A 26,931-nucleotide genomic window follows, 5' to 3' on the forward strand; every position below is an offset into this window, starting at 1 on the left:
TTGAGAAGAAAAATCTGCAACAAATCTGCAACCCTCAGGTCTGTCTGGGCTGCCAAATCTGGGATCAGCACTAGAGGGCACAGCATACCTTTTATCTTAGGACTTTACCTTTTCCCTGCCAGGACCCTAGCATTCCTTCCCATTCAGCTGCACGAGGAGGATAGCGTGGTTATGTGGTTATGACCCCAATCTCTATTTGTGACTGTCCTACCTGGTAGCAAGCCATTCCTAGGTGGGGTTTAAGATGATCTCCAGCCCTGTGTTACAGAAAGATCAGGCAAAGGAGCAACCTGCTGGATTTCCATGCTTCAGAAAGTAGCAGTTGCTTTTGATCCCCTTAGTGGGGGGCAGCATGGCTGATAGGATGCCATTGCCCAACCTGCCCGTGGGTTGTGGCACAGAATAGCTGGGGAGTGGTATTGGTCTCTGTTTGTTGGGCAGCTGTGTCTCTGAGCTTCTCTCCTCTCTTCTGCTCCCAGGGCCGGGATGCTGGGGACCAGCACATTGTTGATGTGGTCTTGAAGATGTTGCAAGGTGAGTAGAAGCACTGCCTCTGCTGGGTGGCAATCCCCGTGGCTCTGCAGGCACCAACACCCCTTGCCTTGTGTCTGCCTTACAGAACAGCTGGCAGAGGTGGCAGTGAGCGCCAAGAGAGCAGCTTTAGGTGAAGTTGGTGTGATGGGACTGCCTGGTCCCCCAGGGCCCCCTGGGCCACCTGGTGAGCAAGGCCTGCATGGACCTCCTGGACCACGTGGCATCCCAGGCATTTTAGGAGCCATGGGGCAGATTGGCAACACTGGGCCCAAAGGTAAGTGCCACTTCCCCAAACTGGGATTTCTTCCCTAAGCTATTTTTGGCTTTTATTTGCTAATTTTTTAAAATTGAATTATTTTAATACTTCCCACTATTTTCAATTTTGATTGGTCACGTGATGCGATTTGTCTTTTCCCCCGTCCTCCTAACAAATGCAATGTCGCTGTGGATTATAACGGCCTCAACCTCACATCCAGCGCCTTGTTTTGTCTCTGTGTGGAATCAGGGGCTGCCTCTTCCTCCTTCTCCTCATTTAGTCCTCAGTGAGCTTTCAGCCCTCCGCATCCTGTACCACAGCAGCCAGGCAGCACAGCCTGCTGCCCTTTGCATCCTTTCAAGAGACCCAAAGCTATTGCTTTTATGGTGCGTTCACACCAGCCACTTCTCTTGTTTCACGCAGGGAAGCGAGGAGAGAAAGGAGAGCGTGGAGATGTTGGACATGGACATCAGGGCATGCCGGGACCTCCGGGAATCCCAGGTGAGCCTGCTGCTGAAACCTGACAGCTACACAGGACTGGAAGGTCAAGATTACTGTAGTACAGATCATGAAGATGGAAAAAGGGCTGGTACATCCCCTAGTCCCCCAGCTAGTGAATGATGGACCCACTTTCTGGTGCTCTGTCCAATCTAGCTTTAAGTCACATAGCTAATGGGACCTCCCGTGCCTTCCCAAAGATTGACATCCTATAAGTGCTGGAGCATGAGGCTGGGAGTGGTACAAAAGCTCCCGATCATCTGTATTGACCTGCTATTGGGAAGGAGCCGGGCTGTAGACACTTGTGAGCAGCTCTGACTCCGATTCCTTCTAGCAGAGGACAACTGTCCAGCCTGCTCCATGGCACCCCTTGCTCCTCCTCTCACACTGTTTTGCCAGTACCCATCTCCTCCTGATGCTGCCCGCTGAGCTCAGCTGGTGTTGTCTTCTCACGCAATGCAGGAGCTGAATCCAAGACTCAGAAATATGTCAATCAAAGGAACCCATGAGACCTCTCATGCGAGGAGGCCTAGATATCTGGGTACTTGATGTTTAGGTATAAAGAGGCTTTGGCCAGTCAGAGAATAGCCTACTGCCCTGCCAATAGTTCATTAACTTCCATGGGAGTTGCTTGTACCCTGACTGGGAAGAATTAGGTCTGTTCCCTACAGAGGTCCCAATCCAAAGACCAGCAGACATCTTTCCATTGAGTCCAGCGAACCTTGGATCAGGCTCATAGTGAGAGGACTGCGTTTTAGAAACCAGACACCTGGACCTTGAGTATTTATCTCTCATTCTAGGTCTTCCTGGCATCCCCGGCCATGCCCTCAATGGCAAAGATGGAGAGCGAGGCCCTCCTGGATCCTCTGGGCAACCGGGACGACCTGGGTTACCTGGGCCGGCTGGTCTCCCCGGATTCTGCGAGCCCGCTGCCTGCTTAGGAGCCTCTGCTTATGCCTCGGCACGTCTAACTGAGCCAGGAGCTGTCAAAGGACCTATGTACTGAGTGATGCATGCTGGCGTCCTTGGAGAAATTAAATGGGAACTTTTATCGACCAAGCTGGCCAAGCACCACCAAGACACAGCTGGTCTGGGGCTGGAAACCAAAGAGATGGGACACTCCCAACTTGTGTAAAGCAATATAGATGGGGAACCTCTACCTACATGCCCGGGCATCCATACCACGTGCTCTCTTCTGGTAGGAGGGAGACGTATGGTTACCCGGGGACACACAACTAAGGGGAAAAGACATTATTGGGGACTGAATTTGACATATAAAAAACCCTCAAACCCTTTAAAACAAATCACGGTAGGGGTGAAAGCCAGAAGAATAAAACTCTGTTGGCCTCAATATTGTGTCCTCTTTGTTAGGGCTCATTAGTTACCTCAGTCTGACCGCCCATGCCCAACTGTCATTCTCCCAAAAAGAAATAAATCGCCTTTTTCTACATATTCTCTTATTCTTCCATGTTTTATTTTGTGTGTAGGCAAAAACTTACTGTTGTCTGTCCCCCTTTTTGTCCTACTTGTTTTCAAAGAAGAAAAAAAAAATGATGGTTGCCTATTTAATGAAGTCTCCAGATCCAGCCTTCTTTAGTGTTGGACACTTCCCAAGCTGTAAATCTGTGTAACATAGGATTATTTTATAATTAAGAACGAACGCATACATCCACTTTTTAATAAAATGGACAATAAAATTGAGATGGAAGGTTAATTAACTTAATTAACGCGTTGAGATTTATTTGAACAGAATAGGAATTTGTTGCCTTGCAGTTTTTTTTTTAAGAGGATATTTTCATTTATTTCGGTGAGGAATCGGAGGGGTTCGCTACCTCTCCGGTGGAAAACAAAACTGAATCCAGGCTCTGGATTAATTTCATTAACAGGAATTATTTATTCTGCGTGTGCCCAGTCTCAAAGGAAAAGCATCTCAAAGGAAAAGGGGCTGTTTCCAGAGCTGTCCTTGGTGATGACCCAGGAAGCCTGGAGTTGCAACTGGAACATCTTCACTCTCGAAGCCCTGTGTGTTAGGCTCTAATAAATTTGCACAGCTTTCCACAAACCAAAGGGAAGTGGTGGAATTATTTTTTGGTTGGACTTAGATGGGCAGGATTTTTGGTCTTGTTTCTATTCTTGATTTTTTTTCTTTCCCTTCTAACAAAAAATTATGGTTCCTTTGCTGCTGAAAGTCCCTTGGAGATGAATGCCTAGCTAGCCTTTAGCCACAGAAGGTGCCTGAGGTTACACACACACAGTCTTTGGCAAATCCAGGGGCTCGCCCTGTGCATCCAGGCCAGTGCTGTATGAACACAATCTCTTTTTTCCAGCTCTGGGAAACATTTGATCCAAACTGAAAGTAAAACAAGTTGTTGCAGGTAACTGGAGCAGCCTCATCAATTTACCCTGGAGCAGGTGCATGCTCTGCCTCTCGCTGCCTGTCTGCTGTTATTCAGCTCTCTAGAGCATCAGGGGAGGTCCAGCTTGCAGAGACTGGAGCAATGCAATTCATGTCTCGATGCAATCCACGTCTCTATGCAAACGTCCATGCAATTCATGTATCTATAATTTATTTAGCTTTGTTTTTGTTAGAAATGAACCTGCATGCAGTGTTCAAATGTAGGCTTTTCCCAAGGCTTGGAGATAGTTACAGGCATGCTGGCTTCCAAGCAGTTGCTTTATAGCGTGTTAACAGCATTTCTCAGGCCCCTTTGAAGGATCGGACTGCAAATCACTGACAGTCAGAGTCAGTTAAGTTAAGTAGGGCTGCCAGGGGAAGTAATATGAGGCAGCAAGTGTGCAAGGGGACTGACGCCTGACAGTTCAGTCTCTTGTCAGGGAAGGGCAGAGTGATTATTACATCCCAGCATTTTGCTTCCAGCCCCTGCGGGCATCCCGGCATTGAAACCAGCTCAACCTCCAGGCCTCACAGAGCTCCTGGGCTGACAATCAGGACAATATCTTTGGGCTGGCTTCCCCAGCTCAGCGCCACCAGCATGGTGATCTTTCATTGCTGAGAAACTCTCTGTCTCATCTTTTAACTGCCTTGTTTATCAACCCAGAGCAGGAGCACAAAGTGAGGAGGAAAGGGTTTAGACAGGGAAGCTCAGTAGACTGTGGCTTCTTATTTATGGGGCAAATCTAACTCATGATAGAAATGGAAGGTCATGTACTACGTCTCAAATGCCAACTGAGATGAGTTCCTTGGGACTTGCTCTCGCTCCCACTGGATGCTGTCCGTGTTGCACAGAGCATCCATTACAATTGCTTCTGATTGCCCTTCCCTCACATGTGTTGTCAGTCTAAGCAGATTTCAGGGACTGAATGAGCCCTGGAGACTGGTCTCTGTTCCCACTCCATGGTGGAGGGAGCTCCCCATGGGCAGTGGGTCAGCCTGCTCAAGAGACAGGGCCTAATATCCATCGACAAGCAACTTTCCTATGTGCTCTACATCAATATACTCTTACAGTAGGTCAGGGAGAACTTCCCTCTAGGACTGTACATACTGGTGTCAGCAGGTGGTAGAGGCTGCAATTCCAATGCAGGTATATCTACAATTCATATCTATATCTCTATATATAGCCCAATGACCATCTGTTGACAATTCATATCTATACCCCTATGCATAGCCCAATGACCATCTATTGGCAATTCATATCTATATCTCTGTGTATAGCCCAATGACCATCTGTTGACAATTCATATCTATACCCCTATGCATAGACCAATGACCATTTATTGGCAATTCATATCTATATCTCTGTGTATAGCCCAATGACCATCTGTTGATAATTCATATCTATACCTCTATGCATAGACCAATGACCATCTATTGGCAATTCATATTTGCATCTCTGTGTATAGCCCAATGACCATCTATTGGCAATTCATATCTATATCTCTGTGTATAACCCAATGACCATCTATTGACAATTCGTATCTATTCCTCTATGTATAGCTCAATGACCAGCTATTGGCAATGAATATCTATATCTCTATGTATAGCCCAATGACCATCTATTGAGCATTGGGGGTCAAGAAAAATTTTTCCTTCATCTGGGCATGTTTTACCCAGCAAGCTCCCTGCCATGGCAGAGGCCCAATCCAATGGCAGTGCCCTCAGTTTTGCCTGCTCTCTTCCTGGGGCACATTGTAGATTTTGAGGCTGCTGGTGTTCTGTATTACAGATCTCAGGTTTATCATCTAGCACTAGGTGTTGCTGGACCCATAGCACAGGGAAGCATCACATCCCCAGGGGAGGAAGTGGGCACAGCTGAGCTCTGAAGCTCAGAGCTCTTTGGTGAGAATGACCTACTGCTAATGGCTGAGACTGAGACACAGGGGCATAACATGCATATGACAGGGCCTTATCTCTCCAATACTAACATAGCATCAGGGAGTCCCAGCCATGGACCGGGAGTGCGTGTTGGGTGTTTTATGAACACAATGTAAAGGATGGTCCTTGGCAGAAGTCAAGTACTTGATACTGAATGAGGGATGTACAAGCAGAGGTCAAGGTCTGTGCCCTGATGATTATACTTCCTGGGTTTATAGTTTCATAGTTTCTAGGGTCAGAAGGGACCTGAACGAACAGATCATCAAGTCCGACCCCTGTCCTGGGCAGGAATGAGTGCTGGGATCATAGTACCCCAGACAGATATCTATCCACCCTCCTCTTGAAGACCCCCAAGGTAGGGGAGAGCACCACCTCCCTTGGGAGCCCATTCCAGAGCCTGGCAGCCCTAACTATGAAGTAATGCCTCCTGATATCAAGCCTGAACCTACTCTCAATCAATTTGTGGCCTTTATTCCTTGTTATCCCAGGTGGTGCCCGGGGAAACAGAGCCTCACCCAATTTCCGCTGGTCCCCCCCGGTGAGTTTACAGATGGCCACCAGATCCCCTCTCAGCCTTCTCTTGTGGAGGTTGAATAGATTCAGGCCCTTTAGTTTATCTTCGTAGGGCCTGCCCTGCTGCCCCCTGACCATGCAGGTGACCCTCCTCTGGACCCTCTCCATGCTGTCCACATCCCTCCTGCAGTGTGGCACCCAGTACTGGACACAGTACTCCAACTGTGGCCTGACCAATGTTGCACAGAGGGGGAGGATCACTTCCTTGTACCTGCTCGTGATGCATCTGTGGATGCATGACAAGGTGAGATTAGCATTTTTGACCGCTTCCTTGCACTGGCGGCTCATGTCCATCCCGGAGTCAACAATGACTCCAAGATCCTTTCAGCCACCGTGTTGTTGAGAAGGGTGTTCCCCAGCCTATAGGTGTGTTGCTGGTTTCTTCTCCCTAGATGCAGCACCTTGCACTTGTCTGCATTGAACTCCATCCTGTTCTTATGCACCCACCTCTGTAACCTGTCTAAATCTAGCTGGATTCTCTCCCTCCCCTCCAGTGTGTCCACTTTTCCCCACCTCTTTAAATCCAGCCTGCCTTGAACTCATCCTATAAAAAGCCCAATAAATTTTGGAAGCTGTAGTTTTAGACAGAAGCCCTGGGGAAGTGTCGTCTCAGAGCAGGTGATAACAGTTATATAGTAATTAGATGAAGGTGGTAGGGAGGGTGGAGAAGGAAACAGGTGGGGCAGCTGAGCTCGTTGAGAAGATCAGCCTGGAAAGGGGAAGTGCGTGGCAGAAAGTAAGCAATGAGCCCCTAGAAAAGGGCCTGGGCAGCATAAAGGTGCAGCTTTGGTCACCCCCAATGCTCAAAATAATGAGTAGCCAGGGTGTTTTAGCAATATCTTGTATTATCAGCTGGATAGATGCTAGACAAGCTTTTGAGGCCCTTCCCTGGGCTGGGAGAGTAGCTGGAGCTGAATGCAAACCAAGCCAACAACAACAACAGAGGCTTTTATTTAAGTTAAAAAAAAAAATAGATTACTTGCTCCTTGTTGCTTCCTCCTGGTTTCTGGGCTTTTGGTGGTGCTTGGTTCATGCCTTCAACTCCCTCTCTGCAGCTGCAAGTGAAGCTCCCGAACTTGCCTTTCCTCTGCAGCTGAAGTTCTCACTAGGCAGCAGGACTCTCCGGGGAGGACAAACACTGGCTATGGTGAGAGCTGGGTTGAGAGGGAGGCCTGCACACAGACCCCTGCATGTGTTTAGGGCCTGGCCCTTCTGGCTCTTGTAAACCATTTCCACTGAAATTGTGAGGGTTTTAATTTCTTATTGATTTATTTTTTTGCAATAGCTCCTCTCTGTCTTTGGTCTGGTCCACTGCCTTCAAAGGCAGGAAGAAGTCCCATTCATCCCCTTGCTGGCTGGGATAAGAGACTGGCCTCCCTCTGGGGAAGGGACTGCGATACCGAGTGCTTTGTGCCAACCGCGGAGAAGAGCTGTGCTGCTCTGGGGAGAGCCGCTGCTGAAGCTGGGTCCAGTGTGGACTGCTCGAGTTCCTGCAGGCATAGCTGGCTTAAGGACCAAACTCCTTTACTGGGAAACTGAGGCACGCTTGACTCCTAGCAGCAGGACACCTGGCTGGCAGGAGAGGTAAGAAGTGGCTGTTTTAAAGCTGTTGGATGCTACTTCATGTGTAGGTGTTTCAGTTTGCACAGAAATTTGGGAGCAGAAGCTCCAGGGAGTTGCAATCCCAGCGAGTTAGCTTGGTTCTTGGGGGCTCAGACCACTGGGCAAGTGTAAGGAGGCGGTGAAATAATTTCCTGCCCACAGCACACAAAATGGTGTTGATAGAAACGATTCAAGGTCTTAATTTCTTGGCTGTCTGAGGCCTGCCGTGTCCCCTGAGGAGCAGCTGGGGGAAGGTGGCTGAACTTTGGTAGGAAAGCAGCCAGGCACCTCAAAAATAATGCAGCGTTCAGCTCCATCCTCCTGCAGTCTGCCGAGTGAGAAATCTATTAACAACGCTGGGAATGGTATTGATCTCTTAATAGGTTAAAAAAAGAAGCCTGTGGCTGTGTCCAGACCTACAGGTGTCTTTCTCATTACAGACGCTGACAACGTAAAGGATTACAGCTCCACCGGAGAAGGGCTGGAGCTGGGCTTTGCAAGATAACTGCAAATGGATTTTTGTTTATTAGTAAAGCAAGTTAAGCTCAGCAGGGTAACAAATCCAGTGATGGAGGGCACTCCTGAAGCGGTGCGCACTGCCCGGTCCCTTTTTTAAAAATAATTAAACCGGTTTGGCCCCATGTAGCGTTTGGGCAGGGCCGTGCAGTATTCATCTGTCTAAGTGATTCTCATTTTCCAGTCTGGTACTAAATCAGAAGCTTTTATATGAAATGCGTGCATCTCATCTCTTCTTACTGGCTAGTCCACACAGGACAGAGGAGTTGGAATAGAGGACCAATTTAGTTATGGGTGGATTGCTTTCTAAGATGCCTGGCAGAATGACTGTGGATGAAGGGCCTGCCAAGAGCAGGCTTCCATCTAGAAACTAAACGTTTAGTTTCTTTTAGTGGCTTTCAAACGGGGGTACCATCTAACCCTGGCTATGTGGTGCTTTGTCAAGAAGTATGTGCCTAATTTTTAATCACGGCAATGGAGTTTGATTGGTCAATGTGCAATGAGTAATGGTATTGATGTTGGCATTGATACTTCCTAAGCAGTGAACATGCAGAGACGCCTTGGAGGGGCTTGGGGCTACGAGCAGGTAAAGGGGTATGCAGCCACAGCAAAAAAGCTGGAAAACTCCTGTTCCGTTTTGCTGGATGACTGATCGCTTGTGAAGGACTGCACACTCTCAGCTGGAAGTTGCAGGCTTTTCCACAAAGCATTGCTCATCAGAGCTGCTGATGATGGGGAGAGGAAAGGACAAGGGTGTGGGAGTGCCCAGGGAAACATTGGGGTTCCTCATTTTGCTGCATTTCAATGCATGTTCTGTTCCCCATGCAATTTTTTTGACTCTAGTTCTCTTTAGTCCTCTTAGATTACTTTCCCCAGGCTGTGCATAGATTTCTTCCAAACTAATTTTTCAATTCCAATTTGAAATTGCTGACTGGCTTCCAGGAGCTCTTTGCAAGCTACCCCTCTCTCCCTTATTTCCACTCAGCCAACCTCATTAGGACTTTTTCCACCCCCCCCTGCAAAAGTAGAAGTTAATCTCAAATATTTTATTTGTAAGGCAAAACTTAATCAAGAAATTAAGCAGGTTGCATACTAATTAGAGTCCAGGCTCAGTATGCATCCAATGAATGACAAATATGATCAGAATCGGTCTTCTTCATCAGAGTCCTCATAAATATTCATCACATAAATAGAAGATTGGATGCCATTAAAGAGACGAGAGAGATTGAAATCGGAATATGCGGGGAAATGAAAAGTTTGGATTGCTTCCAAGATATGCCCTAAATATTAATAAATCATTGTTACGTGGAGGTGAAGAAATAGAGCTGTTGAGTCCTTGTCTTGCGTTTTGGATGAGTCAAGAGATTTATCCTAATTTTTTCAGCCTGGGATTTAATAATAATGGACAGTGGGAATAAATGGTTATGCATATTAATCCTCGTGTCAGGAGGTGATGATGCATGGGAGTATGTGGAAAGGCCGGGTAAGCCAAAGAGGGATAGTTGTCTGAACATAGGGCTTCAATTCTTAGTGTGAAGTTTGGAGGCACCTAGACCTGATTTGCCAGTGCTGACAACTGCTGTGCAAAGCAGAACGGCACACCTTGCACTCTCAATACATCTAGAGTGATCTCTCCCTTATTCATTACCCTCTCTAGCATCCACCATTATTGGTGTAGAGATGCCACAGGAAACACCTGCACCGATGTGAATGACCCAGGAACAGCCCAACACCAGAGTTAGGTCTCAGCTTGTTGGATCCTGTCTTCTCCAGGTGCAGGAAGTGGTTGCATGCGGGCTTTTGTTTTGGACCCATTCTTCTTAAACTCTTTTCCTAGATGCCTACACTGCCTCTTGCTCCATTTTGCTTCTCTATTCCTCTAAAAGAAACCTGTAATGCTTTGGTGGACGCTTAAGAGGTGACGCCAAAAGCAGAAATGGAATCCAGTTTTAGGTCCTAATTTGGGCTTAAACCAGGATCACTACTCGCACCTTTTTGGTGAGTTATTTCCAGAGCTTGGAGCATGCTAAGATTAAACTCCCATCGGTCATTTTGCTGCATCATATTGGCATCAATAGAGCAGATGTTACAGTGATCACTTCATCTCATTGTTCTCATCCCAGGAGCTCCCAGTGACCAGGCACATATCGTGTCAGGATAGTTTGGTGTGAACACATTTCCTTAAGAGGAAGACCCTTTTCCAGTTTCTTGCAGTAAACTATGAGGATTGATGAACTGGCCAGCTATGTTAGTAGTCAACACATGGCCTGATCCATGAGTGGCATCTCTTAATAAGATAATCTATGCCACTGAGAAAGCAGTTGGGTTTTGAGAAACACCTGATGTGAGAACATGGCTTTCCAAGCTTGCCTGAAAGGATGAGCCCCGAAAGGATAACTGAATGAAGCTCTCAGCAAGGCGTGGGAGAGATGAGGGTTGCTACGTAGGGCTGATCAGGAATGGGGTTGGTTTGTGGCTTTGCCAAAATCTGAGTATTTTTCAGGGCACTTTTTTAGACCATCTGTGTATTATAGCATAGGTGGGGAAACTTTCTGGACTGGTGCATGAATAATGGTGTGCCCAATTCTTCATGGACACCATGCACGTTAAAGAGAAGTTACTGCAGTATTTAATCTGGGTTTCTGCTGCTGAACAAACCCCATGCAGTCTTGTGCCTGCTCACCCTTTAAATCTTGGACAAGAATTGGAAGTGAAATGCTCATCTCCTGCTCCCCTCCTAGTCAAAGCCAAGGCAAGAGGTGCCCAGATGCCTCAAAAAAGCCTTGTCAGTGCTGGGGAGGGGAAAGAATCCTCACTTAATTATAAGCCAGGATTTCAAAATTGGGAACTGAGCAGGCAATGAGGGACAGGGCCTGCTTAATTATTTAGCTGTAGCCTAGGGGGAAGGGAAAACCATATTTATACTCAAATCATTTTGAGCAGAATTAGCCTAGAGAACAGGCTGCAGCAGAACAGTCTTGCAAGTGTGCTGGGGGTGGGAGGGGGGGGGGGTGGTTTAGCTGGTGGCTTGAGCTCTGGAAATAGTTGTGCTGGGTCTTAGAGGAGCTCTGGGCATAGTCTGTGGGATAAAATGGGGTTTATGATACCCCTGGGTGGAGAGTAATTGGGCACGGAGTCTGAGTAGTCTGTAGCTCAGATTACTGATCCAAGGTATTTTCTTTCTACCACTAGAAAACACTCCAAGTCATTCTAGTGGGGTTATGATGCTTTCCTTCCTACCCCTCCATTTAAAATACAAATTCCTTTTAGACCCATATCCCTTTGAAACAAAGTGAAGCTTATGTGTATTAATGTCCCCTATTCCCCCCACACTTACTTTGCTGGGCCTTGTACAGCACAGGCTGAGGTCCAGTGTCTTCTTGTGCTGTTAGGGGAAAGCCTCAGAAATGTCACGTCCTTGTTTCACAGGGTTAGGTCCCCGAGTGGCAGTACGAACTGGCTGGCACCCTGGTCCGAGATGCATGTAAGGAGGTCGTGGCAAAGTTATTGTTTGCCCTGGGATCTGTAATGGGTAGCAGTGAGCTGGGATTAAAACCTAGTTTCTGCCTCCTTTCCCTATACACAGACCACCAGGGCAGCAGCAGCAGCTCATGTATAGCAGATGCAAGAAGATATACTGCAGCATTATTTGTGGGGAAGGGGGGTTCCCCAACTGGGTGGCATGGGTAAATCAGAGAAGAAAGCACTGGAGAGAGGCCCAGCCAGAATGAAGAGATGCTGTCCCCATCACTTACCCCTTCCACCGGTCCTATCATACGAGCACAGAATCAGTGTCTGTGGCCCAGGAGGGCCCATCATTAGCTGGCTAGTGGTCACTGTAACAGGTCACCCACCCCAGCACCATCTTCCCTGTTAATTCATGCCTTACATGGGGAGCCCTTGGAGTTCCCTGTAAGGTTCTTATGTCCTGCTCTCTACTTGCCTGCCATGTCTTAATGGAAATTGTTATGCTGATGTTCTTGTAAGCAGGAGACCACCTATTGTATTTTGTATGTTGGGGTCTTTCATCACCACAGGCCTTGACCCTGGCCTTTCCAAACAGGGTTAGGCTCTGAGGCTTTACCATTTCTTATTGTCTTGAGGCTTGTGGCCCACTTTTCTGCTCCAATCTGGAGCCTGGCTTCCCTGGCCTAGAGGCCTGGCCACTGTCCCCACAGCCAGGGGGTTGCTCATATCATCTCAGTCCAAAAAAATAAAATAAAATTGCACCTCAGGTGCACCAGACCACCCTGGCCTTTTAAGATTGTGCCCTCTGGTGCCAGGGTCAGTGCATCCTACAATCCTGCACCCACATTGGTGCTGGGGGCTTATGTACCCCTAACAGTATACCTTCTCTGGCACTGGTGTCAATGCACCCCAAATCCTGCACCCACACTGGCACCAAGTCCCTACACTGTTGTGGGGTCCCAATGAGGCCTCCTCCTTCCCCAAATAGCCTCACTCAAGCCACCAGTGTTATTCAATAACAAGAAGAAATATGAACAGTTCTGTAAAGAAGGCTTACATTTCTACAGGCTTTCTTCTGGGGTCCCTGCCATCTCTCTGGGGTCCTCTGTAGCTCCCCTCCTCCAGCCTTCAAACCACTCACCAAGCCTCTCCATGAAGCTCTGGGATACACCCCTTCCCCTTTGGCTACTGGCCCCTAGTGCTGTGCTGCTCAGGGTTTTTATAGTCCTGGCCCGCCCCTTCCGGTCAGCTGACTAGCTGGCCAGGCTCAGCATTTAACCCTCTCCTTACCAGCACTCTGTGCCCAGAAAGTTCTGGCTTTAAAGGGGCTGCCCTGTCTTCTGGTGACAAGGCTAGGGTTCCCTGTTACAGACACCAGTGGGGAATTCCCAAAATTTCCACTTTGCACCCAGTATCTGAAACGCTGGGGACACCCTTTAATATGCCACAGGTAGCAGCAGGGGAGGCGAGGGCACGGCTGTCACTGCACTGCAACAGCAGGTAGTTAATAGATACTTCGTTTAGAAGGTCCTAGGAAAAACATCATGCTCCATGCTACAGGGGAAGGTGGAAACTCATCATAGCCAGATCCCTGCCAGTGGGGCATGTGCAATGCCATCTTGGCATTGCACATGCCCCACTAGTCAGTTGGTAGAAGGCAGCTGGTTTGGAAAGCTGTCAAAAGCCCTATAGAGGATGGTTGCTTTATGGGTTGCCGTCTTCATTCAGCGCCGTGCTGGAGGACAGGGCAATGGGGAATGCAGCCTTTTGCTGGTATCGGTGATACCAAGCTGCTGGTTTCGGCAGAGCTGCCAGTGGCCTCCCGAAAGGTGTTAACTGCAGGGGTGGTAGCTGGGTGGGTAGTTGAGCAAAGCAAGGCTTGACCTTCAGCTGTTAATCTGTGCTGGAGCAGCAGCCAGCAAAACGCTATAGGGCAGCCACAATTAAAGCTGTTTTTAGAAAAACCTTCCAAGTCTGAGGCTGGAGAGGCTAATGCCTGTGAAGATTAGGAAGAATTTGACTTTAATTAAAGCTCCCAGAAAGCGGCTGTCTGGAGCAGTCTCTCTTCTTCCTCTCCTGGTCTTGTGCTTGTGTTTCACATTTTAGATTTGCATTGGGCTCGGTAAAGAGAGCCCAGAGGAGCCAGCTCCAGCTGGTGCGCTCACATTTCGGATCCCTCCTGTCTTGGACCAGAAGAGCTGCCTTACCCCAGCTCCAGCTTGTTCACAGTCCTGGCTTGTGCAGTGCTGGTGAGGAAACCTCCCGTCCCCTGGGAAAGTCCTTTAGAGAATTGCAGGGCCAACACTTATCCAACCTCTTCTTCAAAACTTCCAGTGAAGATCAGTTGTCCTCATCTACACCCTGAAAATAGAGGGTTTTGTGTCCCTTCCCAAGCCTTTGAGGGCTCAACTCCTCTGAAGTACTTGGGCATCTAATGCCCATCAACTTTTCACCTCTCCTTGTTATGCCTGCTTCCTTCCTAAACCCTGGTGAACTCCACCTTGAAGGTATCATGCGGCGGTGAGCCCCACAAGCTGGAGAGGGCTTTCCTTTGACCTGTTCTAGATGTGTTGCTTTCTGGTCTCATTCAATGCCCACTTCTTCTATTGAGGGACAAGGCGAAGAGCTATTCTGAGCTGCCTTCTGTATCCCAGTCATTCTCCCAGCATACAGTCCCTAGCCCAAAGATGTCCTGGCCCACTCTTGGAGCTCAAAAGAGCCACAATGAAGTGACTAATATTTTTCTGTGCATCTCTGGCTCCTCTTGTGCATGAAGATACCTCTTCAAACCGGTTCCTGATCTTGGCTTTGAGCCTGCAAAACAAATTCTAATAGTGGCCTGTGTTTGTGGCTGTCATTGAAGTGGGCTGGGGGAGGCCTAGCTGGCTTTGGGGGCTAGGTGGGGTGGCAGACTGGTGTTCAATCATAGGAAACCTGCATTCAAGGATGACTTTTCCCTGTGGGAAGGTATGGAGTGACTCCTTGCTCAGATCCCAGTGAGAGTCTACCTTGGGGGTGGACAATTATTTTGGCTGGAGGGAGCCCCACGTGGAGGCACAGATCCCACCCAGTCTGGCTACATCTCACGCAACTCCTGTGGCTGCTGGCTGCAGTGCCGGGAGGCACACACGGCAGCATGGAGCTGGCCCAGCCTAGCCTGGTGGTGCACAGCTCCTGGCTGGAGCATCAGGAGCCACATGGAGCCAGCCCGGCTCGATCGTACGTGGTTTCCGCAGCTCCCGACTGGATTGCCGGACTTCCCGTGTGGTGGCACGGAGCTGATCTGGCTCAATGGCACTCGGCTCTCTGCTGGAGTGCCAGGAGGTGGTGTGGCATCTAGTTCAACCCGCTACTCAAAGCAGGACTGTCCTCGGCTGCATCCTCCTAGCCAGGGCTTTGTTGGCATGTGGCTCCCGGCTGGAGTGGAGGATGGCTGGGGCCACTTAGTGGGCTGGATCTGGTCTGTGGGCTGTATTTTGCCTGTCCCTGCTCTACTGGCATATAGGAAAGTGGATGGCATCTTCCAGGAGCACCCCACCTGGCTAATAACAGTTCACTGAATTCCCTGATTTGCTGAAGCAGCTCACTTGCTCCTAGGTACCAGCTCAGCCTTTCCTCTCTGCTTTTGCACACACAACTTCCTGCTTTTCACCTCTTTCCCTAAACCACCGGTTGGGGTTGCTAATTCATCATAGCCGCCTTGGCCATTCATCCCATGAAAGCAGCTGACCGTCTGCCAGCAAAGAGCTGTGAGCAGTACGTGCATCAGTCCCAGGCTGACCTTCCTGCCCCCGAAGCCTCTGCCTCCTGTGATGCTGCCCTAGGCTCACAGACACGAGGATGCTGCAAGTACCACTTTGCACCAGAGCAAATCTCTGGTAGCCACAGACATGGGGACTCTCCACCTGGGTAAGCAGCTGAAGGCTTTGCTTCCGGTTCCACCAGGCTGTTAATTAAAGATAGATGTCTCCGTTTCCCTGGGGAGGCTGCGATCTGCTGTGGGTTATGGTGCTACCACGTGGCACGACAGGCCCTGCTTATTGAACGCTGTGCTTTCATTCAAGCATTGCATCTATTAATGCTGAAATGAAGGGTGGGCTTCAGGGGGAAGGGGCTGGAGCCAGTCTGAGCACTTTGTTATCAGGACTGCTAATGGAGGGGGATTTGCTCATGGACAGTGGTGTCTGTGCTTGTTCCCTGGGCAAGCTCAGCGGGAACTTTGTCCCAGTGCCGATCCCTGTGCTACCGTGTGGGTTGAGGGGTGCACTAGCTGATAATTCAGTTCCAAGAATACCATCAAGAAAATGCATGTGGACATGTTTAGCCTGGCAGGAGAGTTGGTATTGAGGGGGAAGATTAAAATATCCCCAGTGCTTTTTATCAGATGGTCTCAAAGCACTTTACTGAAGTGGGTGTCCTTTATTAGCTTTCCTTTTAATGATCTGTTAATTGAGATCTAACTACTTGCACAGTAGGTCAGTGCAAGAAGTAGCAGGAACTTGGGAGAGCTGACTCCCCAGTCCTGGTACCCTCCTTTTGGGGCCTGAAGACCGGGTTTTTGTGCATTTGCAATGTGATGTTAAATACAATTTTAAGAATACAATTCAGAGAAACAACTTTGAATTTTGGTTCTTCCTGCTGTTTTAAAAACCTACAGAGCTGACTTGTCTACCTGCTGGTGGCTCTGACCCTCCTCTCATCTTCTCATGGCTTATGCCTTTTGATGCTTTGTAATTGCAAAATGTGGCATCAAGATGTTCCTGAACCTACTTGGATGCTAAGGTAGACATTAAGTTCATTAACCCCTCTACCCCACACTCCAAGACCCTGGATAAAGGCTTTTCATCAACTACAATAAAAGGTAGAAAATGTATGCTCTTTCACCTTACCACAGCCCTCCCTACACATGCTTTCCTTTGCTTTCTCTTGCTCTCAAGCTGTGTGCATAGTGTTTCCATCTACTGCACAGAGCGTGCATGAGGAATAAGAAGCAAGGATACAGCTGTAGTTGATTGCAAAGTGTTGTTTGACCATCTGTGGTGCTAACCCCAGGCATTCAGACAATGGGGAGTTGAACCATGACATCACGAGGGATTTTTTTGTTGTAAATGTTGAATCTTCAGATTTATTTTGAAGCTTTTGAGCATTGATGATGATTACTTTTTTCCTTCCCGCTATTCTCTGCAGCCCTGAGGGCTAGATGCTTAAACTGGCAATCCCTGCATGCCTGCATCACTCCATACGTTAGGACTTCAGGAATAAAATTGCACAAGGTGGCAACTATCTGTGCATCTATCCTCCTTGCTTGGTCACAGTATCATAGTACTTAGGGTCAGAAGGAACCTAAACAGATCATCAGGTCCGACCCCCAGGTCATCTTTGCCTAGTGCTGCACCCTGTAAATGTTTGGTTGCTGTGATGCTGGGTACCAACAAGAAGCACTGGGGTGGATGGTTGGGCATCTTCACTCTTCTCGGCATTCGGTGTTGAATTGGGACCATGCATCTCTGCTGGTAGCTCCGCCTGCCCCACTTAATCCCAAGATGCACTACAGCCCAGCCATTCCTATTTGCAGAGTGGAAATGTCCAGTAGCTCTAGTGATGTTCTGAATATACCTGTTTAAAAAACACCAACTGTGTAAATTAGGGCAATGGGCTGCCTTGTGGAAGTGGAGACCACCTGGAAATGGGCACCACAGCTCCAGCAGAGAGGAATAACATTCCACCTGGAAGCTCTGCGGTGTTCATTTGTTCATTTGCTTTTGGGAGATGAGGCGAGGCATTGTTACAGGACTCTCAGTTTGAACGTAACTCCCCAGAAGGAGAGCCACAAGCTCACTTCACAGAGGCCACTGCATTGTCCCTGGGGGAAAATGCCCCCTAGCCTTTGCCAAACCTGGGCAGGAACCAGCCAGCTGGAGGGGAAAGCTCCACTTCTCCTATCTGCTTACTGGAGGGGTCTTATTTTGTTGTCTTGGGAGGAAGGGAAGCTGGTTGGAAAAGCAGAACCAGAGAAAGAAAAAGCAGGTCAGCTGTGGTGGGTCCTGTCTGCATCTCACTCACTCCAGCCAGCCGCCTTCCAGGCCTGTCTAACTTCTCCTGCAGAAGTTGCTGGTTTTGTTCTTTCCCTTGGAAGCTTTGAAGTCCCATTTCTGGAACCCCAATAATAAGGGTCTTCTGATCACTGGCAGTCAAGGCAGGAGAGGACTGCAGCGGTGAGCTGCCGTTTGCATTTGGACAAGTATCACTGGTTGGACTTGCAGGCCAGGTGCACTGTTGTTCTGTCTGAATGAGCTGGCAGCCTTACCAAAGCACATCCCCAGCAGAAAATGAGGGGACACCAGCGCTTCCCTCCTGTGTGGAGTAATACATGGAAGTCCTACTCTTCTGCCATGGAGCTAGAAGGGCTATCGTGCTTCATGACAGTAGCCCTTTCCCCTCCTCCTCCCAGTTGGCATCTCTTCTAGTAGAAACCATTGTCCTAGTATCAAAGACGGCACGGTGCATCATAGAGATACCTGAGCAATCCTGCATCTTGGATGGGTCTTGCCACAGTAGCCTGGAGCTCCCTGTGAGCCTCTCTAGCCTGCTACTACTGATCTGTTCTGGGTACCAGAGGTACCCAAGCTAAGTTTTACCAAACAGGTTTTAGTACCACACTGCAGTGTAGATGCTCCCCAAGCATGACATGGCTGAAATAGCCATTGTGAGTCTCTTTCCTTCCCGGAAGCCTCAAGTACAGAGTCCGGATGTCACAGTTGTGACATTTGGCTGTGCAAACCCCAAATATCCTATAAATAGCAACTAGTACTGCCAAAACCCCACCTGGAGTCATGTATGGGGAGGATTACAGATTACTCCAACACATGAGTCACTGAGATGCAGCCACTTCTGGTGTGGGATAGCTGCTAACTGCACAAACTAATGCTGTGCCACAGCTCCGAATGGGAAGCATGGGAGAGAATATCATATTAGAATAGAGCTGTGGAGAGCAACCAAGCAAAGCAAAATGTGCCCTGGTAGAAACTTGGCTAAGATGCCCAGCCTTCACCACCTGCCCTCTGGAGAGATGCTACTGGGGCTTTTTTAATGCACGATTCATCAGGAATTGGGAGATTGGCTTTGCATCTCTTTTAAAGCAGTGGTCTCTAGACCACTAGTGGTCTGTGACTTTATGTTCAGTGGTCCCTGAACTACTCTAGGCTCGGCATGCTTTTTGCTGTTAGTTGGAGGATGGACCACAAGATGCTTTGAATGGTGTTGGTGGTCTATAAGTTGTTTGCGAGCTACTGATCTCATAGGCTATGGACAGACATTACACAAACTGGTTTAAGAGCTCTGGTTTAAACCTGCAATGGAACAAATGTTCAGTGCACATAAACCAGTTAAAAAATGGCTGAAACCGGTTTGAGATCAACCTGGTTCAATATAGTATCGGACTTAACTGATTTAGCTCAAACCCGTTTATGCAATGTCTGCCCCAGACCCCTTGCTGGTTTAAGTTAAGCCAGAGTCCCCCAGCATCCCAGCATGCTCTCTGGGCTGGGTGGGGCTCTCTGCTCCACAGCAGGGCTGGCCCGTTCCCTCTGCTCCCTGGCTGGAGCTCAGCAGGCCCAGCAAGGTCTGTTGGCTTCCCCATGCCCCCATCTTTCTCCCCCCACCCCACTTGCTGCTTAAGCAGAGATCCCTTCCTCACTCCAAAGGGGATGTCTGTCCAGTTTCAAACCAGTTCAGCCTAGTCAGGTTGGACTAACCTGCAAAAATCGAATCAATTCAGGCTTTTTGAATGTCTCTCCCTAGCCATTGAGATCAGATGTAGCATCCCCCCCACCACCTAGTGCTACCGTGCAGCATGGATTTTGATGCCATAAAGTGTAGTGCCACCTTTAGCACCTTTCAAGGGAAGAAGGGTGCTGTGCCCTGAACAGAGATGACTGTAGGGCATAGGGGGAGGGCGGGGGCATTAATGATACTGATTTTAAGGAGGAGCCGATTCCTTGATGCACAGTCCTGGTGTTCTGTTAATGTGACCCGACACTTGTGGCATTGAGATGGTTTTAGGGCCAACTATTCAAAGACTGGCTCTGTGCAAACTGCTGGATGGTGTCATTTGAGTGCTCCTTCCAGCGGGTCCCTTCCTGCAAGGAAGCAAAATCCTCTTGCAAAGATCTTCCATGTTCCCTTTGGCAGTAGCACCTTTCAGGGAACCTTTCAGTCCAGAGCATCGCAGTGTCCTGAGGGCTCTGACTGTAGGGTCTGGCCTAATTGGCTCCTGCTGAAGAGCTTGGCAGCACCAGAGCTGTCTGCGGCCCTGAGCGGGCAGGGGGCTAAAGTGCGAGGTGCCTTGGGAATGGAGAACGCAGGAGGCTGGAACATGGGCATACATGGCAAGATGTGTACCATGGTGACATGAATAATTCAAGGGACTGAGAGAAAGTTTCCTTGTGCACGCTAATGCATTGATTAGATCAAATTGCCTCCCTAACCCTCGAGGAGGTAAAAACCAACTCATCACCATTTGTTCTCTCTTGATAGATGATTAACCACAAATTAGAATATTAAACAGAGGACTCTGGGTACGTCAATTAATGGCTAAGAACTAAGTTAATTATCAGAGACGCCATAAAACAGGCTTATTTTTATCCTCGGATTATTGTTTGATGTTGCTTAAAAGAAAAAGCGGGGTTTACTTTAGAAATGGCTTTTTCTGCAGGGCTTGGCACTGAGCAGGATTTTATAGCTGGGCCAGCTGTTGCTGGGGTATGGTTCAGGCTCATGCTTCAAGGCCTAATGTCAGCTGTGGGGAGGAAGGAAGTTTGCCTTCCCATGTCTGTTGCTGCACAATAAGCCAGGGGAAGCAGCTGTCTGACTGCCATTGAAGTGCTGGGCACTCAGCATTTCTGCAGGTAGGGGCCTATGTGATTCCCTTGGGAGTGGAGGGCATGAAAAGAGAGCTTGTCCTCTGCCAAAAGCATTAGGGATGGGAAGGGGCTGGACCAGATGGATCAGTAATCTACTACGTATCATATACTCCTAACCTGTCACAGAACGGACTGATAACAGGGGTGCTCAACCCCCAGCCTGCAGGCCAGACCCAGCCTGTGGAGCCATGTCATCTGGCCCCCATGGCTCTGGAAAGTTGGTGATGGGGCAGTGGTACCACTCCCCCACTGCCAAATTTTTGGACCTGTAGCCCCTTGTCCCTGTGCCCTGGATGTGGGGGCTGGCTCCCAGCAGTCAGGGGTGGATGGGGCCTTCATCCCAGCAAGCAAGGCGGGGCGGGGAGGTGGGACAAGAAGGGGGGTGGTGCCCGTCCCCCAGGACCTGATCCTAGCATGAGGGACAAGAAAGGAGTGGTGCTGGGTACGGATGTGAAAGGTCAAATTTTTAAACAATAAGTGTATTTATACTGTAATGCGTTACTGGTTAATGTTTAGCACAGGGCAAAGTCCGGTGGGAAAGCAAAGTTTGCACTCAGGAACAGAAAGGCGGCAGGGCAGATGGGGTGAAGGGAGTTTAGGACCCATAGTCCATGAGGTTAAAGAGGAAAACAGGGCAGCCTAGTGATAGTTAAGCAATTAGCTGCTAATTCACCCATGCTGGGAAGAGGGAGATAACAGGGTACTGAAAATTTTAAGCCTGCTCCCAACCCACATTGCCTGCTCCGTCCCTCTTAGCCCGTAGATGATGGCAGTGGGCTGGAAAAGCCCCTCGCCTGCCCCGGCTGCATGTGGCTTCATGTGGGCTGTGTTGTCTGGCGGGCCTTATGTGCACCTCCTCCCCACCTGCCAAAGGCCCTGGGGAGCGGCTCCCAGCAGCAGCTGTCTGAGCAGACTTGCACGCAGCCCTGTTTCCTCCCCTGCTCCGGGCAGGCAGCTGCAGACCCTCCCCTGTGGCAAGGTGGGGCAGGCGCCGGCTTGGGGCTCTGCACCCCCCTGGGCAGGACTAGGTATGTGTTATCGGCTAACTGTTTAACCGATATAATAGGTTAAATGGATAATTTTTTGAATGATATTTACCTCCCTAGTGCCAGGCCTCAGGGACTGATCCAGTCTGTAAACTGGCCCCACATCACTCATCTGGCCTGTGGGGCCAAAAGATTGAACACCAATAGGCCAGAATATCTGGAGGACCTGTGTGATGATGACACTGTACTGGTCGGTTTGGGAGCCAGGCAGGCGGAGGGGATAGGTGGGGTCTGTCTGTGTCCGGGAGCCTTGACAAAGCACCTTCTTTCTATTTATTACTCCGAGCCTGCTTCTTTTGTAATGGGCATTACAGCCTGTTGATTCCTACAAAAGTGGCTGCTCACTGTCCTTGTCCTTGGTTATTCTGTCGGGCGATTTGCAATGATACCAGTGGTAATATGCTCCGAACTGGGATCTATCACTGATAGATCTTGCAGAACTAATTTTCATGTTACCAGCTGATTCTGGTCATATATATATTTGTTATTATAATATTTATTGCATTTATACACACACACACATGCATACATGTGCACACACACATATACAATATCCATGCCAGACGTGCATGCCTCAATTTATATATATAATACATTTTTTTATGTTTACAATACATTTTTTATATATATATAAAAAATAAATTGAGACATGCACGTCTGGCATGGTTATTGGGCACGAGACTGAGTGGACACACCATGTACTTGGTGCAGTCATGATGAGAGTCTTAATAAATGCATCTCCAAATGTGAAAGGCTCAGTTCTGGATCTAGTCTCATAAAGGAGGAAATATTGACAAGATGCTTCCAAATCGAAGAGGGCAGGCAATATGATAGGAAGAAGGCCCCTGACTCTGAGAATTAACTTTGCTAATCGCACATTCATTTAAATTTAAATGGGGAGTCTGGCTGGTTTAATAAGGCTGGGAAATCTTATTAGAGAGAAAATTAAAGGGTTGTGTGGGTGTGCCTGCAGGGGTGGGGATGAATGGAAGATTTGGACTTCTGTTGTACAGAGAAGAGAGATGTGCTTGCTTCTAGCTTGTGAGAACAGACTGGCCTAGCTGTGAAGGAAGGAAGGCTGGTTTCCCAGGTTAGGGAGCTGGTGCTAAAAGTCAAGGGAGATCCATGTTTAATTCCTGGCCTTGCTGGTGACCAGCTATTTAACTTTGGGCAAGCTGCTTGATCTTGCTGTATTGCACAACCTTCTTTTTGTATCTGTCTTTCTCTTTGGAGCAGGCAGGCAAGGTTATTTGGGTAGATGTGATCTCTTTTATGAGACCAGCTGAGTAGTTGGAGAAAGGTTCTTAGCAAGCTTTTGGGCACAGTCGCCCTTCTGCAGGCATAGGGAGTCTCTGCTCGTTTGGAGCAGGCACTGTTATGTATGTCCTGCCCCAACACAGTGACCTTGATGTTGTTCAGGATCAGTGCGTGGTCCTGGAATATAAAAATAACTTCCCGGGTGGCGTATAGCAAGAAAAGGCTGCATGCAAACAGATAGGCACAGAGGACTGAGTGCTGGCCTTGTAGGAGCCAGTCACAAAGGCCTCTATGGCTAAAAACAAATATCCGGTCTGATGCAGCCCTGATGCGACTCAGGCACGGCCCAGGCCTTTTACACACTAGGCTTAAATGGCAATTAACTGGAATTAGCAGAGAAGGTGCCAAGGATGTTCATTTGAATAATGCACAGGTACTTAATGTGGCTTGTCGGTCTGTAGGGTCTGGGGTCTGGCAGGAGCAGAGATGCTTAAATGAGAAACAAGCAGGTTCCAGCATTGTTGGTTGTAGCTGTGTTGGTCATGGGCAGGCAAAGTTCTTCGGATAGTTGTGATATCTTTTATTACACGAACTAAATAGTTGGAAAATAAGTTTTTTGCCAGCTTTCGGGCACAACCGCCCTACTTCAGGCCTAGGGAGAGTCTCCCTAGACTTAAAGGGGTCCATTGGGAGAGTCTCCCTGTGCCTGAAGAAGGGCATTCATGCCCAAAAGCTTGCAAAGGACATTTTTTCCCCCTGTTTAGTTGGTCTAATAGAAGATAACACAAACAAGCAGGTTGTCTGGGGGGTTTTTTTGGCCAATCACTCCAGCTCAAGGAAACTCCTGTCTTTTTAAGCTTGCTGCAGGCTGCTGTGGCCACCAGGGGGCGTCACAGCCATGCTGTATGACCAGGACTTCAGGTCTCCTAAACGAATATAATGCAGCGTGTCTTTCCTTATTGAGTAGAAGTGGCCAGCTTGGTTGCAATTAGACCTTTTTCTTAAAAGGTCAAGCTTTTCTTGTCCAAGTAAAACACAGGCCTTGAGACGCACAGATCGAGGCACACAAGATGCAGTAGATGCCTCGATGCCAGAGAAAGGAAGCAGGGCCTGGTGCTTGCGAGGCGAAGACGAATGGGGTATATAAAGAGCAGGCAGCGTCCTCTTTGCTTGCTGCCCTCTGCTGCATGCCAGCCTTTTGCCCGCTCTGCAGATGATTGCCCCTTGCAGATCTGGGACGGGCATAGTGCCATGGAGCTTGGCTGCGATGTGGCACGTACGACTCCCTCTCTTTCACGCAACCATTGCTAAGTTCAGGCATTTGACATGGGTGCTTTTTAATCGCACGAGATAGCAGCGAGCCAGCTGTGGCCAGCAGCATCCCTCTCTGATTTCAATTAGCAAGACCGAATTCGGCGAGGTGACGCAAGGCCATGGGCCCGGGAGTGCTCCTTGCAGCGTGCGCGCTCCCCTTCGGAGGGGTCCTGAACACAGTGCTGTGTCACCCCACGGAGGGGGAAGAACATGCTGACAAAAAGCTGATTTAATTACTGGAATTGTTCTGATTACAGCCTGCAAACACTGCTATCTTGTAATTATTGCCAAGAACATGCCATTAGTACATGATTAAACACAACGTCTTGTGGGCTGCTGGCTGATTGTCTGATGCCTTATGAACTTAATTAGTTCGTGCTGATAGAAAGCAACGGCGGAAGATGAAGAGCTGCAAAGGCACTGCAAGGGTCCCTGGTGCCCTGCCCTGGTCAGGTCCTGCCCTGGACTGGGCTTTCTGAGAATGAAGAGCCATCCCCAACGTGCATGTCTGATGGCCCTTTCAGCTGAAGATCTTGAGTCCATCTAGCTTCATCTGTGGCACTTGCTAGTGGAAAACCCAAGCGCTTTGGGCCAGATCTGTAGTTGGAGTAAGTCAGTCTAGCTTCTGCTGCTTTCAGTTGAGTTGTACAACTTGGCCCCATTGTAAATATAGGGACTCTGTCTGGCTTCAGCAGGTGCTATGTGTCTATCTGGATTTGGCCCCCATTTTTTAGTAACATGGCATCTACAGACCTGAGCCAAGATCAGAGCCATGTTCCTGGAAGAGCTGGAAATACAACTGCAGTCTCCTGTGCGTGGGGTGGGCGGTACTGGGTCCACTAGGTTACACCGTCCCCTGTTCGGGTGAAGTCATACATCTTGGAGTGATTTACAGAGACTAAGATGATGGTGCTCCTGTTCATGCATGTGTCTTCTCAGGGTTTGCTGAGGCCCAGCTGAGAGGGCTTTAACCCAGAGACTCTTCAATGGGTCAGGCAGTTTTGCTGCTCTGGGAGGAGCTGGCACCGTCAAGAAATGTGTTGGCTCTTGCATTCATTCTTCAGGGATGTTTCTTAGAATAATAGAAATGATAGAAAATGAGGTTGGAAGGGAGCTCAGGAGGTCGCATCTTGTCCAGCCTTCTGCTCCAAGCAGGACCAGCCCCAGCTAGATCATCCCAGCCAAGGCTTTGTCTAGCCGGGTCTTAAAAACCTCCAAGGATGGAGAGTCCACCACCTCTCTGGGTGACCTGTTCCTGTGTTTTACTACCCTCTTAGTGAGAAAATTCTTCCTAATATCCAACCTAAACATCCTTTGCTGCAACTTGAGCCCATTGCTCCTTGTCCTGGCATCTCCCACCGTTGAGAACAGTCCAGCTCCATCCTCTCTCAACCCCCTTCAGGGAGTCAAAGGCTGCTATTAAATCCCCCTCAGTCTTCTCTTCTCTAGACTAAATAAGACCAATTCCCTCACCCTCCCCTCATCAGTCATGTGCCCCAGCAGCTGAGCCATTTTTGTTGCCCTCCACGGGACTCTCTCCAATGTGTCCACATCCTTTCTGTAGTGGAGGCCCAAAACTGGACACAGGACTCCAGATGTGGCCTCACCCGTGCTGAACAGAGGGGAATAACCACTTCCCTTGACCTACTGGTAATACTCCTACCAATGCAGCCCACGATGCCACTAGCCTTCTTGGCAACAAGGGCACACTGCTGGCTTATATTCAGTTTATCGTCCATTGTAACCCCCAGGTCCTTTTCTTAGCTTTCACCCTACAGCCTTCTCCTTAGGAGTTAACGGGGAGGAGGTTTCTGCTGTCTCAGACAGGGTGACAACAAGAAGCAGGTCTCCTGCTCGTGGCCCCGGGAGCTGCCTGCCTCCCAGCTCAGCGACACAAAGGTCATGGATCTGGACTGCAGAAGGCACAATGGAGCGCTGCAGCCTGGAAAGGGGAAGGCATGCGTCCCTTGATCATGCAGCCCATGAGGGGAAGAGGTGGGGGCAGCACCTGGATCTACTGTTGCAGAAACACCCCCAACCATTAGAGAGTACCTGGGGTCCTCTCCCCTCACGCTGGTATGAAAGGGGCATAAAACTGCTGAATCCAATGGAGTGATTCCTAATTTACCCTGGGATAAAGAACAGGGTGGATCAGGCTCCTTATCGGTACTATCTAATGTTCGGGTGACTCTCCAGGGGTGTAGGTTGTAGCCGTGTTGGTCTAAGCACAAAGGCAGACAAGGTTCTTTGGGTAAATCTGATGTCTTTTATTAGACCAACTCAAATAGTTGGAAAACTTCTTCTTAGCAAGCTTTCAGGCACAAACACCCTTCGTCAGGCTGAGGAAGCGTCTGCAGAGACAAGCGACTCTTCTGCACTTTGCTCTCCTCCTCTTCCTCATTGAGGGCCAGTTAAGCTTCCCCCCTGTGGACCTTGCCCATCTGCTCCCAGCCCAGGGAAAAAAGTCCATTGCCTTCTAGGAAGCTCTAATGCTTTGTACCCAGAGGACCCATCTGTGCCTCGTCCCCGCTGTCGGCCTGACGTGGTGACAAGGGCACGCAAACTCATCTTGACATTTCATTAGCAGAGTTAATTCTCAGCCTAATTCTCCAC

At 48.9% G+C, this 26,931-nt stretch overlaps 1 protein-coding gene and 1 long non-coding RNA gene across 4 annotated transcripts in view; both read left to right on the plus strand.

The window, feature by feature from the left end:
- Positions 1-3,011, plus strand: part of COL9A2 (collagen type IX alpha 2 chain) — a 40,364-nt gene extending 37,353 nt beyond the window's left edge. Inside the window, exons 29-32 of the mRNA XM_014605059.3 lie at positions 480-534; positions 620-808; positions 1,214-1,291; positions 2,089-3,011. Coding sequence (XP_014460545.3) covers positions 480-534; positions 620-808; positions 1,214-1,291; positions 2,089-2,294 — 528 coding nt within the window. The 3' untranslated portion in view covers positions 2,295-3,011. The remainder of the gene's footprint in view (positions 1-479; positions 535-619; positions 809-1,213; positions 1,292-2,088) is intronic.
- Positions 3,012-6,870: 3,859 nt separating this feature from the next.
- The window catches only part of LOC132251121 (uncharacterized), a 61,129-nt gene continuing 41,068 nt past the window's right edge, over positions 6,871-26,931 (plus strand). Inside the window, exons 1-4 of one of the 3 annotated variants that reach the window (XR_009462932.1) lie at positions 6,871-6,930; positions 7,250-7,341; positions 7,480-7,778; positions 8,237-9,734. This is a non-coding gene — a long non-coding RNA (uncharacterized LOC132251121). The other 2 variants (XR_009462931.1, XR_009462933.1) reach the window with 2 other exon arrangements.

This window comes from Alligator mississippiensis, chromosome 6, assembly GCF_030867095.1.
Source record: "Alligator mississippiensis isolate rAllMis1 chromosome 6, rAllMis1, whole genome shotgun sequence".
Classification (NCBI taxonomy): Eukaryota; Metazoa; Chordata; order Crocodylia; family Alligatoridae; genus Alligator; species Alligator mississippiensis.